This window comes from Pelophylax lessonae (assembly GCF_965119305.1).
Source record: "Pelophylax lessonae genome assembly, chromosome: 6".
In the NCBI taxonomy this organism is placed as follows: Eukaryota; Metazoa; Chordata; class Amphibia; order Anura; family Ranidae; genus Pelophylax; species Pelophylax lessonae.
Genome location: NC_138773.1, coordinates 166,644,341 through 166,658,852, shown reverse-complemented (window position 1 = coordinate 166,658,852; position 14,512 = coordinate 166,644,341). Strand labels below are relative to the sequence as shown.

The 14,512-nt window shown below is 42.0% G+C and overlaps 1 protein-coding gene across 1 annotated transcript; it reads left to right on the top strand.

Annotated features, from left to right (window-relative positions):
• Nucleotides 1–9,167: 9,167 nt before the first annotated feature.
• Nucleotides 9,168–10,269, top strand: LOC309557303 (hemoglobin subunit alpha-5-like; the record flags this gene model as incomplete). Its single annotated transcript, XM_082259967.1, has 3 exons — nucleotides 9,168–9,262; nucleotides 9,733–9,937; nucleotides 10,141–10,269. 3 exons carry the CDS (start codon nucleotides 9,168–9,170, stop codon nucleotides 10,267–10,269), a joined length of 429 nt encoding a protein of 142 aa, XP_082116093.1.
• Between the last annotated feature and the right edge of the window lie 4,243 nt (nucleotides 10,270–14,512).

Genomic DNA, 14,512 nt, shown 5'->3' with positions numbered 1-14,512 from the left:
TCTTTGGATCTCATATTGAGAGTTGACAGCAACAGATTCCAAATGCAAATAGCACACTTGAAATGAACTCTGGACCTTTTATCTGCTCCTTGTAAATGGGATAATGAGGGGATAACACACACCTGGCCATGGAACAACTGAGCAGCCAATTGTGCCATTACTTTTGGTCCCTTAAAAAGTGGGAGGCAGATATACAAACTGTTGTAATTCCTATACCTTTCACCTGATTTGGATGTAAATACCCTCAAATTAAAGCTGAAAGTCTGCAGTTAAAGCACATCTTGTTTCATTTCCAATCCATTGTGGTGGTGTATAGAGCCAAAAAGATTAGAATTGTGTCGATGTCCCAATATTTATGGATCTGACTGTATATATTTATTTCTTTAATTAATTTATTTAAATATTTAAATTTGACTCACATTAATGAGCGCTGTCCCACATTTACCACAATTTGCACAACCCACTGTTGTTTAAACTAGCTGCTCAATTCCCTTTCTTTTCTTTATATATATATAAAAGTAATTTACACCTAATAATACCTAGGCACGATCACGTGAGTAATTAATACCTTCAAACCTATTCCAGGTATGATTAAGCTGCGACAGCAGGTTCTTTTCCTCGCTCAGTCCACCAGAGAACAGGTAGTGAGCTGCGGGCTGTCAGTTTATCTTCCCCACCCCCCCCCACCCCTTTTCTCCTGTCAGCAGTGCAGGAGAAGAGAGAGCGACTCTCATCTGATTGCCGCCCAGTTTACTGCCCGGTCTGTTTCCCTTCCCATTGGCCACTGCGGAGGGCCAATCAGAAGAGACTAGGGGGGCATCATGGGACATGTAGTCCCGGAAGATTGGTGGCCCCATTTGTTGTCCACAGGGAGCAGACCACAGCCCCCAGCATGCACTCTGCTGGGGGGGAGAGATTGAGGACTGGGAACCTGGGAAAAAGCTTAGGGAGTGAGTGCTACACCATAAAGAGAGGACTGTGCTGGGGGAAGTGAGAGAGGGCCACACTGCCCAGCACCACCAGAGAGAGGGCCACACTGCCCTGCACCACCAGAGAGAGGGCCATGCTGCTGCCCAGCACCACCAGAGAGAGAAAGACTGTGCCACTGCCAGGGTACAGGCGGGCTACACTACTGACCAAAGTCAGTCTGGCTAACCCAGAGGGAGCGAACGTATAACCGAAAGGATCACTGCTGCATTTTTGCTGGGTCTGGCAGGAAGGCCTGTCAGCCATTATCCGTTACTGCTCCTAGGGACTGAGCCATTAGGAAGTGCCTAACCTGATATCCTGTAGGCCTTATTGACTGTCGCAACCTGCTACAAAAAACTCCAACGCTGGGCTGCTGCCCAGCCCGAATATAGAGGGGGGGGGGGGTGACACCATGTTTTACCGCACCAGGTGACACCAACCCTAATGACGCCACTGACTACTGGATTTTGTTTCTGTTTCATGTGCATTTTCCAGTGTCCATTCCTGTTCCCCACACCCTTGCCCCCCCCCCCCCTTCCCAAATAAGCACTAAAGCATTTGCAATATAACTCTTCTGTTAGAGTGATCATGATGTTCCATGATTTTACCTGTTTAATGATCGAAACTTGATTGAAAAGTGATCCAGGCTGTCAGTTACCTATGTTTCCTTTGCTTTTTGAAACCAACTGGATGCACTTATGTTCTTTAGTACCGCTATGTATGTTTGTACTTTGATTAAAGCCTAATAAAAATTATTGAAACAGATTAGGCAGATCTCCACTTCTCAGTTGAGTGAGGTACACACATTGACAAAAGTGCATTTTTTTGCTCCCCCCCCCCCCCCCAAACTGGCACCCTAAGGCAGCGGCCTAAGCAGCCTTATGCTGGCACTGGCCTTATACGTGTATGCATGTGCATAAATGTATGCGTGTATGTGCATATGTATGTATGCTTGTGTACATGTTTTTGTGAATGTGTGTGTGTGCACACTATACAGTATATATGTACAGTATGTGTCTGTGTATGAGTGAATGAGTGTGTGTGTATGTACTGTATGGCATGTGTGCATATCTCACATAATAAAATAAATAAGATTGCCCACACAAAGCATAGCTGTGCTACTGTAATAATGGCCGTAGATGCTTCAATTTTATTATGCGATTGGTGTGTGATTAAATTAGAATGATTGAATTGACATACAATTGAACAGACATGACTTCCCTTCTGATTAATCTAGATCGAATCTGGATCAAACTGAGTTGACCAGCCAGAGTGGAAAATTATCAAACGTGTTGTATCAATTGGTAGCACTGAAATACTTTGTGAATCCAACTGAGTTTTGATCAATACGATTATGAGATTGTATGGCTGATACAGAGAGGCAATCAATAGGTTTCATTTGTATCTTCTGACAATGGATGGAAATCCTCTTCCCTGTCTACCACCCATTTAGATAGAATGGGTCACTGAATATAGATGGATTATGAATGGATGGAGATGGATCAGAGAAGGCATTGATCATTGATGGAAGTGTGTATGGTATGGCAACCAATGCCATGGAGGGCGTGCTGTGCTTGCAAAAGTGATGACAGGAGGTGACCCATCCCCTCCATGTACACGCACAGGTGGCTCCAGTCTGCTCCCTTCACTGCCATGCAGTGTGTGCAATACCCTGGACAGCCAGACACACCATATGCTGTTGTATCCAGAGCATTTTTGTGTGTGATATGGGATAACATGTGATGTCTCTGGGTGTATGGGGGCTCCAGGAACCAGTCTGGGCACAGGATAAGTTTATGTGCATAAAACGACTGAGGGATGGACAGAGTTGGTGCCTCTGTCAGTGTGCAGATTTTAAGCGTATGTGTGCAGACAGATGGATCCTCCCTGTCATTGGGCTCTCCCCCATCTCGATCTATTTGGACTGCCATCACTACCTGCACCCTGAGCAGCCTCTGCAATGCTGGGCGAAACCACAACATATGTGCTTCCTCTGCCAGTCAACCCAGCGTTTTTCCGAAAACTCCAACTCGCCAAAATCTCCAACCACGTCACTTGCGGTGACTCTACAGCAGCAATATTTGGAGATTTTGATAAGTTGCTGTTTTCACAGACCACAGGCAGCCCATACACTACGGTACACCCTATAATGAGTGGACATTGTTAGTCCGGCCGCTACTAACCAACAACATAGCCGCCTCCAAGGCGGTTACAACGTTTTGCCTCCTTGTTCTGGGCATGTACCGTATTGTTTAGGCTGCTGGTGGTCTGTGAAAACAACAACTTGTTCAAAATCTCAAATTATTGCTGCTGTAGGGTCACCGCAAGTGACGTGGTTGGAGATTTCGGTGAGTTGGAGTTTTCAGTAGAACACCAGCCCCACTGGGCCCTGGACCAAACTGTGAGCTGGCTTCCTCGCTGATGGCCACACCCACCTGTCAGTGCTGTGACACGCACCTGCAGGATGATGCAGGTGTAATACTAATTTTGGAACATATTCTGATGTGTCCAAAACACTAACATTCATTTTAAACATTAAAGAAAAGCTAGCACTTTTTTTTAAAGGCTGAGTTCACCTTTAAGAGCATGTTACATGTTACACCCATATTCAGGGTATAACATGTAACATGCTGCTATACACTCACCTCACGTTGCCGGCACTCCCTGCTCTGTGACAGCGGGTGGGGGATCCTCTCCTGGCACCCGCTATTACAATTTGAAAAAAAGCACGGCTATGCAGGGATCCACTCACACAGCCGCGTTATTCATTCACGGTTTCCTATGAATGAACAACAAGTAACAAGTACTGTCTGTGACAGCGGGCAGCAGGTGGTTTGTAGTTCTCACTTAACTGTGAGGGCATTATGTACTCTCCCAGTTCATTGATTCTTCCTGCAATTCAGTAACTGTCTGCCTATACAGGAAGTACAGGCAGACAGCTGACTGAGAGTATGCACGATCCTGGCATTGTACTTGTGATATGTTGTTCGCGGGTGCAATGCTTTACAGGCTGCAGTGTAAAAAATAAAAATAATAAGTTCACATGTTTTTTAACCTGCAAAAAATTTTCATTCATATGTAGCAGGATTCCGTTTTGCTGGATATGGGTCCCCCTGGGCCACCGGGTGCAACAAAAGTACCCCTGTGCATGTTCCTCCAAGTGTGGGCGCTCAGGTAATGACCAGTCCAGTAACTTTGTTTTTTTTTTTTTATTTATTGAGAACTTGGATGGTAGAAGGGAATGAGTGGCATACTCCTTTGGCTCAACTATGCACAATTTGCTAGGGACAACTAAAAACGCTTCTTGACGCTAGCTAGATGCCGGTCAACGCCAGTTTACGCTGGTTAAGGCTGGCTTGCTGCCTGTTAACTCCAAACTGACCTTGGACTGCTTTCTCACATAAAGAAGTCCTTTCTTTAGTTCCCTTAAGCACTCTTTGCTGAGGTGGCTACTTGTGCTGCTGCTGCGCTGCTAAACACTTCAGGGCCCACACTGGCACCCTCTTTCTCTCACTTATCTTCACGGCTTGAACACTGGCACCCCCTTTCTCTAAACCTTCTCCACAGGTTAGCTGGCTCCTGGATCCCCTTGCCCTTCTGGAGTGGTCCCCTCTCCTAGGCAGACCCCTGGGCAGTCTCAAATACTCACAATGCTGTTTTTCATCGAAACTTCTGCCCAGTAGCTCCACTCGGTCCACAGCACTCTGGATCCCTCCTCTGCAGCTCAGCTCAACCTTTGTCCGATAGGCCGACCGCCCAGGACACTCTCACTTTCACTGACAGGAGGAGAGACAGCCGTCACCCTCCTCCTGGGACTCTGCTTCACGCCAAAAACACTGCGTCATATGCTCCCCTCAGACTTATACCTTATCCCAGGATACTTTGTGGCAGATTCTGCCCTCTGAGATGGATACAAGCCCTGGTGTGCTATTGGTCAGGTTTCCTCCACTGTCCAATAAAAGCCCTCATTGGACACAGTGGGAAGACTCCCCAGACTCAACAGACACTCTTGAAAGCAATTGACAGCCTAACTAAATGATAAGGCCCTCCTGATATGCAGACAGGGCCACCCATATGCTTCTTCCTAGCACCTACCTAGGAGGGTGCTACATATAATTTTTGAAAGGTGAACTTATTGTAATAACTAACTATTGCCTGATGAAGGTGTACCAATTGCTTTTAGGGATGAGCTCTGTGCTCGAGTCGAGCGTAAGTTCGACTCGAACATCAGCTGTTCGTGTGTTCACAAAATTGATTGCTGATGATTGGCCAAACCTTGCACCTGACCTGTTTGCTTTGGCCAATCACAGCACAATGGCCTGTCAGAGCCATGATTGGCCAAAGGCAGGGTGCCTTTAGCCAATCATGGTTCAGGGGCTTAGTCCACGCCCCACACTATATAAGGCTGCTGCTTACACGGCAGCCGTGTATAGTGTGTGACAATAGAGATTAGGCAGGTAGTAAGTGGATAGTGAGTTCAGTCAGTTAAGTGCAGTCAGTGTAGTGTACAGGCATACTCCACATTTAAAATGTATGGATATGTTGTAGTCCTGGGTCCCCTCTTGGTGCTCCCCAAGCTTTGTGTCCCTGTCACTTATAGTTCGGGAGTAGTGCCGTGCCAAGCTGACCAAGATTTCCCATCGAGACCCTTAGCTTCTTTAGCAAGGCAGTGGTCGTCTTGGAGGTGTGTTTGGGGTCGTTATCATGTTGGAATACTGCCCTGCGGCCCAATCTCTGAAGGGAGGGGATCATGCTCTGCATCGGTATGTCACAGTACATGTTGGCATTCATGGTTCCTTCAATTAACGGTAGCTCACCAGTGCCGGCAGCACTCATGCAGCCCCAGACCATGACACTACCACCACCATGCTTGACTGAAGGCAAGACACACTTGTTCTTGTACTCCTCACTTGGTTGCCGCTACACACGCTTGACACCATCTGAACCAAATAGGTTTATCTTGGTCTGATCAGACCACAGGACATGGTTCAAGTAATCCATGACCTTAGTCTGCTTGTCTTCAGCAAACTGTTTGGGGGGCTTTTTTGTGCATCTTCTTTAGAAGAGGCTTCCTTCTGGGACGACAGCCATGCAGACCAATTTGATGCAGTGTGCCGCATATGGTCTGAGCACTGACAGGCTGACCCCCACCCCTTCAACCTCTACAGCAATGCTGGCAGCACTCATACGTCTTTGGTCAACCATAGCGAGGCCTGTTCTGAGTGGAACCTGTCCTGTTAAACGACTGTATGGTCTTGGCCACCATGCTGCAGCTCAGTTTGAGGGTCTTGGCAATCTTCTTTTCGCCTAGGCCATCTTCATGTAGAGCAACAATTCTTTTTTCAGATCCTCAGAGAGTTCTTTACTCTGAGGTGCCATGTTGAACTTCCAGTGACCAGTATGAGAGAGTGAGTGTGATAACACCAAATTTAACACACCTGCTTCCCATTCACACCTGAGACCTTGTAACACTAATGAGTCACATGACACCGGGGAGGGAAAATCACTAATTGGGCCCAATTTGGACATTTTCTCTTAGGGATGTACTTACTTTTGTTGTCAGCAGTTTAGACATTAATGCAAATAAAAAACACAAAAAACACAAAACGACCTAGCACATTATCCTCAATAATGGCTTTATTGTTAAAACATAAAAATGGCTACTCACAAACATAGGTGAAAATCAATCATATCGAACTCAAAAACTTGAGTATCAGGAGTAGTCCATACGATTGTTCATAGTCCTATTTGGATGACGGCTGACGTGTTTCGAGGCATACGCCTCTTCCTCAGAGCCACAGAGGACAGTGGAAAGAGCAGTGGAAAGAGCAATCGATGAGCCTTGTTATCTGAGAGCAGGAGAAAGGTGGTTCGTTCACCTTAGTTTTTTGGTTTAGACATTAATGGCTGTGTGTTGAGTTATTTTGAGGAAACAGCAAATTTACAATGTTATACAAGCTGTACACTCACTATTTTACATTGTAGCAAAGTGTCATTTCTTCAGTTTTGTCACATGAAAAGGTATAATAAAATATTTACAAATATGTGAGGGGTGTACTCACATTTGTGAGATACTGTATATCACATGTATGCTGCCATGGATCTGTATTAGGAAAGGAACATTAAGGCAAGTATTTGATACAATTTTCAAGTGTGTGAAATCCCATAGCCACAGCAGGAGATTCATCCATATGTGTTGTATAGCATGGATGGAGAAGTCTTAGATTTCTTTTGTCTAGCCCGCAGGCTGAATGAAAAAGATCTAATGGTGTATGGCCAGCTTTAGTCTCATAAATATGTAACCATTAACACTTGAAATGGCATGAAAAAAAAATATTAAAACAATACATTCTCCATAGTAGTCTTCCCCCACATACTTTAGGGTATGGAGTCTATTTAGACCATATTGCTTTGCACTGTCTTCCACACACTCTTTTTTGTGCAATAAAGTTTGTTGTGTTCGGCAACCCATTTTGAATGGGATATGAGTGCACCCAAATGCATGAAAAATAGATCCTGCTCTATTCTTCAAAATGCAGTGTAGGGCTACACCTAGAGCATTAACTTCTGTATATTGCAATGCGCTTTGGTACAGGTGTGCTGCAATGCAGGTTTTTTTTTATATATTTCTTTTTATTGCAATTTCAAATAGAAAAACAATACAATGTATTACATATCAAATCACACACAAATAATATCAAAATAGCTATTAAATCACACCTTCCTTAAACCTAAAGCTCCCGATTGTTTCCTTAATTCAGATGTAATTTAAATATTAACCTGTTTTGAGCATACATTTAACTTACATTGTCATCTGCTTAAAACACTGCCATGCGCTTTCGATGTGGGTTGGAGTGCAATGAAATGCAACAGAGTACTGCAACACATTCACAGTACATCAGAGTAACATGCATTACAATGCACTTTGTAGTGTGAACAAGAAATTTAGATGCAAAAAAAGCTGATCCATATATCTTTTCTACAGATGTACAGTATGTATGGGTTTGATAACAACAAAAAAAAAAAAAACCATAAAAAAATATGTTCAGGTAGAAGTACACATAAAATCAACTTTGTTTCTGTGTGAAAGTGCTGGACCTGAAGAGATAGAAAACAAGCTTACCTACAAAATTACAACTTATTAAAATATTTTTAATTATATGTTTCTAAGGAGTATTTGTATTATTCTAACATATATTTTAGTCCTTGATTTTGTTTCACATTAAGAGAGTGCTGCCCCTAAAATAATTTTGTAAATAGTTTATTATTGTTCCTACTATTTTGTTTCTTATTATTGTTCCTATTATTTTTTAATAAAACCTCTGTCACGTTTTTATGCTGTCTGTGTCCCCAGTAGAGAGATTTTCTTAACTTCTGAACGGATGGAAAATTTCTCTAATGGGGATGAAGACAGTAAAGGTTTATAGAGACTATGAAGTTTTTTGTTTTTTGCTGTTTTCCATTCTCCTGTTCCAGTGACACTCCTGGTCTCACATCTAAATAAATGGACACAATGGAGTCAAATAGTAGGTATTAAAACCTGACGAGTCCCACCTTGCCCCACTTTATTATATAACTCAAATCAAATGTTTAGGCTTGATTTGTTTTTTCAATTCCTAGCATTGTATCCAAAGTTCAATTTTGAATATTTGCATATGAAGTTTTATCTCCGACAAATCTCTACATTTGTCATATTTTGACAAAAAATACACATTAACACTGAGCTATGTTGCAAACTTGGGACATTATCCTTTGTGCACACAGGATTCTAAGAACTAAAAAATGAAGGCAAATAATATAAGTGTAAAGTCTTCACTTATGACAAAAATGTTAGAGAGAAACAAGACGTGAGTTTTCAGGCAATACCTTGTTGTTCAGCTAATTTAGCAGTCACATATGGTTATCATATTGTTATCAGACTTACATATTATCATCATATTACATTGCGTGCTGTATTGTACATACTGCAGGCACTGTATATAGAGATAAAGAGATATTGTATTGTATCAGCAGCTATGAATTCCTAACATCATTATTATTTTTTTTAAGATAAGGGAATGGGTGGGACTTATGTACTGATGTAGCCAATGGCATTACATTTACATTATCTAATGTTGAAATCTGTTTTCTTTAAAAGTGCAATAGCACTCAATGGTTTTAGGGACTGACCAGTTCATCTGTGCTAACCTGAACCAATCATGACTTTCTCTGCAGCTGAGAAGGCCGCCATCATCTCCATCTGGGGCAAGGTGTCTGGCCATGTGGAAGAAATTGGAGCAGAGGCTCTAGAGAGGTAATGTATTACATGTATTTATAATTTACTGCAATGTATATACTAATTTACAAGTCTTTTCTACAATTCTTTTCTTCTTTTTTTACTTCACATCACATATAAGTTAATGGAACTTTGCATTTCATTTTCTAATTTCAATTTTTTGTTAAAAACATTTAAAGTATTATCATATGATGTCATTTTGTGTTGTCCACACTAGCAATTTTATAGCAATTAGGTAGATCCAAATAATACCCATAACATGGGGATATTATATTTCATCCAATAAAATAAATAGTTTTCCCTTGCAAAACAGGTCCACAAAAATCTGTTAAATGAGCATTGGAACCTCAAATCATTTTAATTTTTAGATATTAAGTGAATCAATGTATGTATTGTATGTATATGTTTGTTACTTCATGCTATTTTATAGTAGAGTTTTAATACATTGCCATTCTTACAATTAAAGACCATATTTCTTTTCACTGCAGGCTGTTCCTCAGCTTCCCTCAGACCAAGACCTACTTCAGCCATTTTGATCTGAGCCATGGCTCCAAGGATATCAGAAACCATGGTGGAAGAGTTGTTGGTGCTATCGGCAATGCTGCCAATCACTTGGATAACCTTGATGGTGCTCTGTCTGCCCTGAGTGACCTCCATGCTCAGAGCCTGAGGGTTGACCCTGGCAACTTTAGAGTAAGTTCTAAAGAAACGTTTTTAGAGCGGTTCATGAAAATTGATGGGAGAGTGATATAGATAGAAAACGAAAATAATAGAAAGTAAAATAGTTAATACAAAACATCAAGTTTATAATTTTTATTAAGGTTCTAAGTTGAATAAGTTAGTAGCCAACAAGCTTCTTAGTAGTATTCATACTGGTTTTGTTTTCTCTCTTGTAGCTGCTGTCTCACAGCATCGAGGTGACTCTGGCTGCGCACTTCCCCAATGAGTTTAATGCTTCTGTTCATGCTGCCTGGGACAAGTTCCTCTCTGCTGTGTCCTCTGTCCTTGTTTCCAAGTACAGATAAGCTGGATCATATATGATGTGATACCTGGTCCTGAAACAACTTAACATGTGTCACATTTTTTGAATAAACTTCATTTTATCAGTTAACATTTGTCCATGTTGTTCCATTTTACCAGTTTTCTTGCTTTAGATTATAGTCTGTTTTATTTTAGGGCCACACAATTTACATTATTAATAAAGAACATGAACTAGAGGTAAAACACAAACTTGCTTTATAAATGTGTGTGCACGAATATCACTGAAAACAGGTTTACTATTTAAATATGTGCAATTCTAACAACTGAATGTAGGTGTTTCACTATGCAAATGTGTACTTTCATTGGGCTTAGTAAAGGTAAAGCCAGTCATGTGAAAGGTAAAGAAAAACAGGACTTTATAATTGTAGTGAACACAGCTTTACCTCATTTACTAAGCCAAATGAACATGCACTTCACAAAGTGAACATGCTACATTGCTTTAGTAAATCCACCCCATTGTGCAATATGCTCACCAGTGACATTTGCCTGCCTTTAGAATTGATCATTCAGACAAAATTACATTTTTATGAAAATCTAGCCCCTTACTAACATAACCTTCTTGTCAGAATTCTATTCATGGGCACTACTGACAAAGTCCAAAGAGCCCATAGCAGATAGTTGAAAACAGACTCACAAAATTAAATATGTAGAAACTTGATCAAGGTTAAAATGATTTAATTAGATTTTAACAATTATACTGTACAGTGCTTACAATAAAATAATACAAAATGGAAACCACCCCAATTTATAATGAGTAAGGTACACATAGAAGGGCTAACAAGTTGTGGTAAAAACAGAGGTTTAGATTTTAAAACACTTGCAAATGTAGAGCTACCCCTGGGGCAGCAGATATTATCTAGTTCTCCCCCTAACAGTGCAGACACCACCATCCACCCAAGCAATAGTTTATTCACTTCGGCTCCAATTAACAGTCTAGGGCCTGTCTTTTTGTGAGTTATTGCTGGTTAAACTTCTAACATGAGAGGGATTATGGCATGAGATACTCCAAAACAGTTAATACTTAGCAATTAGAGGACAGTCTTTTCCTTAACCACTTGCCTACTGTGCACTTAAACCCCCTTCCCATCCAGACCAATTTTTAGCTTTCAGTGCTCTCACGCTTTGAATGACAATTGCGCGGTCATGCTACACTGTACCCATATGACATTTTTATCATTTTTTTCACACAAATAGAGCTTTCTTTTGGTGGTATTTAATCACCTCTGGGTTTTTTATTTTTTACAAAAAAAAAGAAAAAAGACAGAAAATTTTGAAAAAAAAAAGTTTTTCTTATTTTCTGCGAGTAAATTTTGAAAATAAATAAATTTTTCTCCTTCACTGATGTGCGCTGATGAGGCGGCACTGATGGGCACTGATAGGCTGCACTGATGGGCACTGATGAGGTGGCACTTATGGGCACTGATGAGGTGGCACTTATGGGCACTGATGAGGAGGTACTAATATGCCGCACTGATAGGCGGCACTGATAGGCGGCACTGATGAGCACTGATAGGCAGCACTGATGAGCACTGATAGGCGGCACTGCTGGGCACTGAGAGGTGGCACTGCTGGGCACTGAGAGGCGGCACTGATGGGTGGCACTGATGGGCACTGATAGGCGGCACTGATGGGCACTGGCGGATGGCACTGATGGACACTGACGGGTGGCACTGATGAGCACTGATGGGCAGCACTGATGGGCAGCACCATCAGTACCCACACTCAGTGCCCATAGTGCTGCCAGTCAGTGCTCATCAGTGCCTAAATGATGGGCACTGACTGGCAGCACTATGGGCACTGAGTGTGGGCACTGATGGGGGGCACTGATGGCGGGCACTGTGGGCACTGATGGTGGGCACTTTGTGTATGTTTTTTACCTTGTGTAATCAGGGCACTGGTGATCAGTGCCCTGATTACATTCCTCTGTGTCATCGACGGCTGATTGGTTCTGCTCCTTCCTCACACTGCAGTCTCTGTGTGAGGAAGGAGCGCTGGCGATGAGAGATGATCTCATATGTTTACATATGAGATCATCTCTCATTGCATGGGCCGATCACGTGGTAAATGGCTGCTGTGATTGGCCATTTACCACGATCTGTGATTGGCTGTGTCCAAGGGACAAGGCCGACACAGATTTTCCCCGATACGCGCTCGCGGGAGCGCGCGGGGAGCCTGTCGTTTAAAGACGGCCTCCCGGAAATTCGAGTCCGCGCTGCAGCCGTACTTCGGCTATAGCGCGGACAGGAAGTAGTTAAAGAGGTTGTAAAAAAAAATAAAAAAAATAAAAATCTAAAAATTAAAGACATAATGAGCTAGTATGCATTGCATACTTACCTTAGAACAAAGCCCCCCACAGTAGCGCCCGCTCAACGCTGACACGGCTGACATTTTCACCCATCTTCCTTCCGGGATTGCGCCCTCTGGCAATCTGATTGATTGATTGAATTCAAGTTCTGCATTTATTTTAGTGGTTGGCACAATGAGTGTTATTGAAATTCCCCTGGCCTTAATCCCCATCTCGACTACGCTACAATATTTGTATAAAAAATTGATTGATGAAACAATCAATTGAAGTCTGTTGGGACTTTAAATGAAGCATTATCCAACTAGGAAAATGCTTCCATCCCTATTGATCAATCAGAAAAGGGGGGGAAGGGGAGTAATAAGAATTAAAGTACATAATAATGACAACTGGCACATATTTAATATAGGTACAATCATACAGATCCACATGTAATATTATTATTATTGTAGCCAGTTGTTAGATAAAGAAATAAGGAAAAAAGGTAAAGGGGGAAATTTGGGACTTTAAATGAGGTGTGTAGAGATGATTGGTGCTTGAACAAGATAATTAATAGGATTGCTAAAGGTGGGTCTCACATGGTAGTATAAAAATAATTTAATAAATATTGTTTAAATCAAATACATATATAAGATAGAATGACATCATGGCATGTAGGTAAGTGGTACAATAAATAAATAATAACAGGACATATAAATTGTACATCATCGAATGCAAGAGCTAGTAAGGGAGTCCCCAATTTCACATTCACAAGACCAACAAGTTAAAGTTTTAAAAATAGATAGAGTAATAAATTGTACTCATAGTGTTGGTAGATCCAATAATAGTATAGTAGGAGAGTAATCGGTTATATCAAAGCATCGTAGACTCAACATGTTTCGTGGACCCAAATCGCCACTTCGTCAGGAGTGGATGCATGATATTGATCTATAAAACATGAATGAAAAAATTTGGAGTGATGATAATAATTTGAAAAGGGGAGAGAAGGAAAAAATGGGTGAAGGGGGGAAACCCAAAACCCCCAAAAAATCCCAACTTACATAGCAGCCAGGTGGTGCATGGTATTGGAGATAAGGAAGGCCCCCTCGTAAGTCCCACCCAGGAGCTGAGGGCACACAGGCAGGCAGGCGAGGCGGAATACGTTGCACAACCAATGATGAGTGTGGGTTGAAAAGAGGTAAAATACAGACCAAGTTTCAAGTTCTGCATTTATTTTAGTGGTTGGCACAATCAGTGTTATTGAAATTCCCCTGGCCTTAATCCCTGTCTCGACTACGCTACAATATTCTGGTAAAGCATCATATGGACTGCGGCGTGGGCCTTCCTCGCCTCAAGCTTTATTATTCTGCAGCGCTCTGCAGTCAGGATTCCAGACTAATTTCATCATGACTCCTCTGAACAGTCTTGAAAGAGACTGTTCTTGCTCCCATAGATTCTACTGACCACCTGCTGGTATCCACTCTAACACCCCCAATTTCCTTGTTGCATGAAGACTATTAGAGTACATGGTGTTTTCTCCCACCTGGGCCCAATGACCCCAATGATGAATAACAAGGGTTTCCTCCAATAGCAAGTATCACACCCATCCCCTATTCAACAAGGACTGGGTTGAAATCCCTATGATTAATGGCATCTTCTTCCTACCCATGCCATGGACAGTGGTTGCAATATTTTCAACTTCAAAGTTTTTATGAAAAACTTGACAAGGATAGGTTTCATAGGACCCTGACCCCATTTAAGGACTTATGCCATTCAGATGCAGAGTGCCAGACTCTATGGTATCCTATTGTCACACGCGTTCCCCAATTGCCCCATTTATATCCGAGACTGGGAATGTGAACTGGGTCATGCTCCCTCACAGGAAGACTGGTATAAAGTTTTCAGTTTACATTTCATAATAACAATTGCCTCCCAGGCACAGGAAA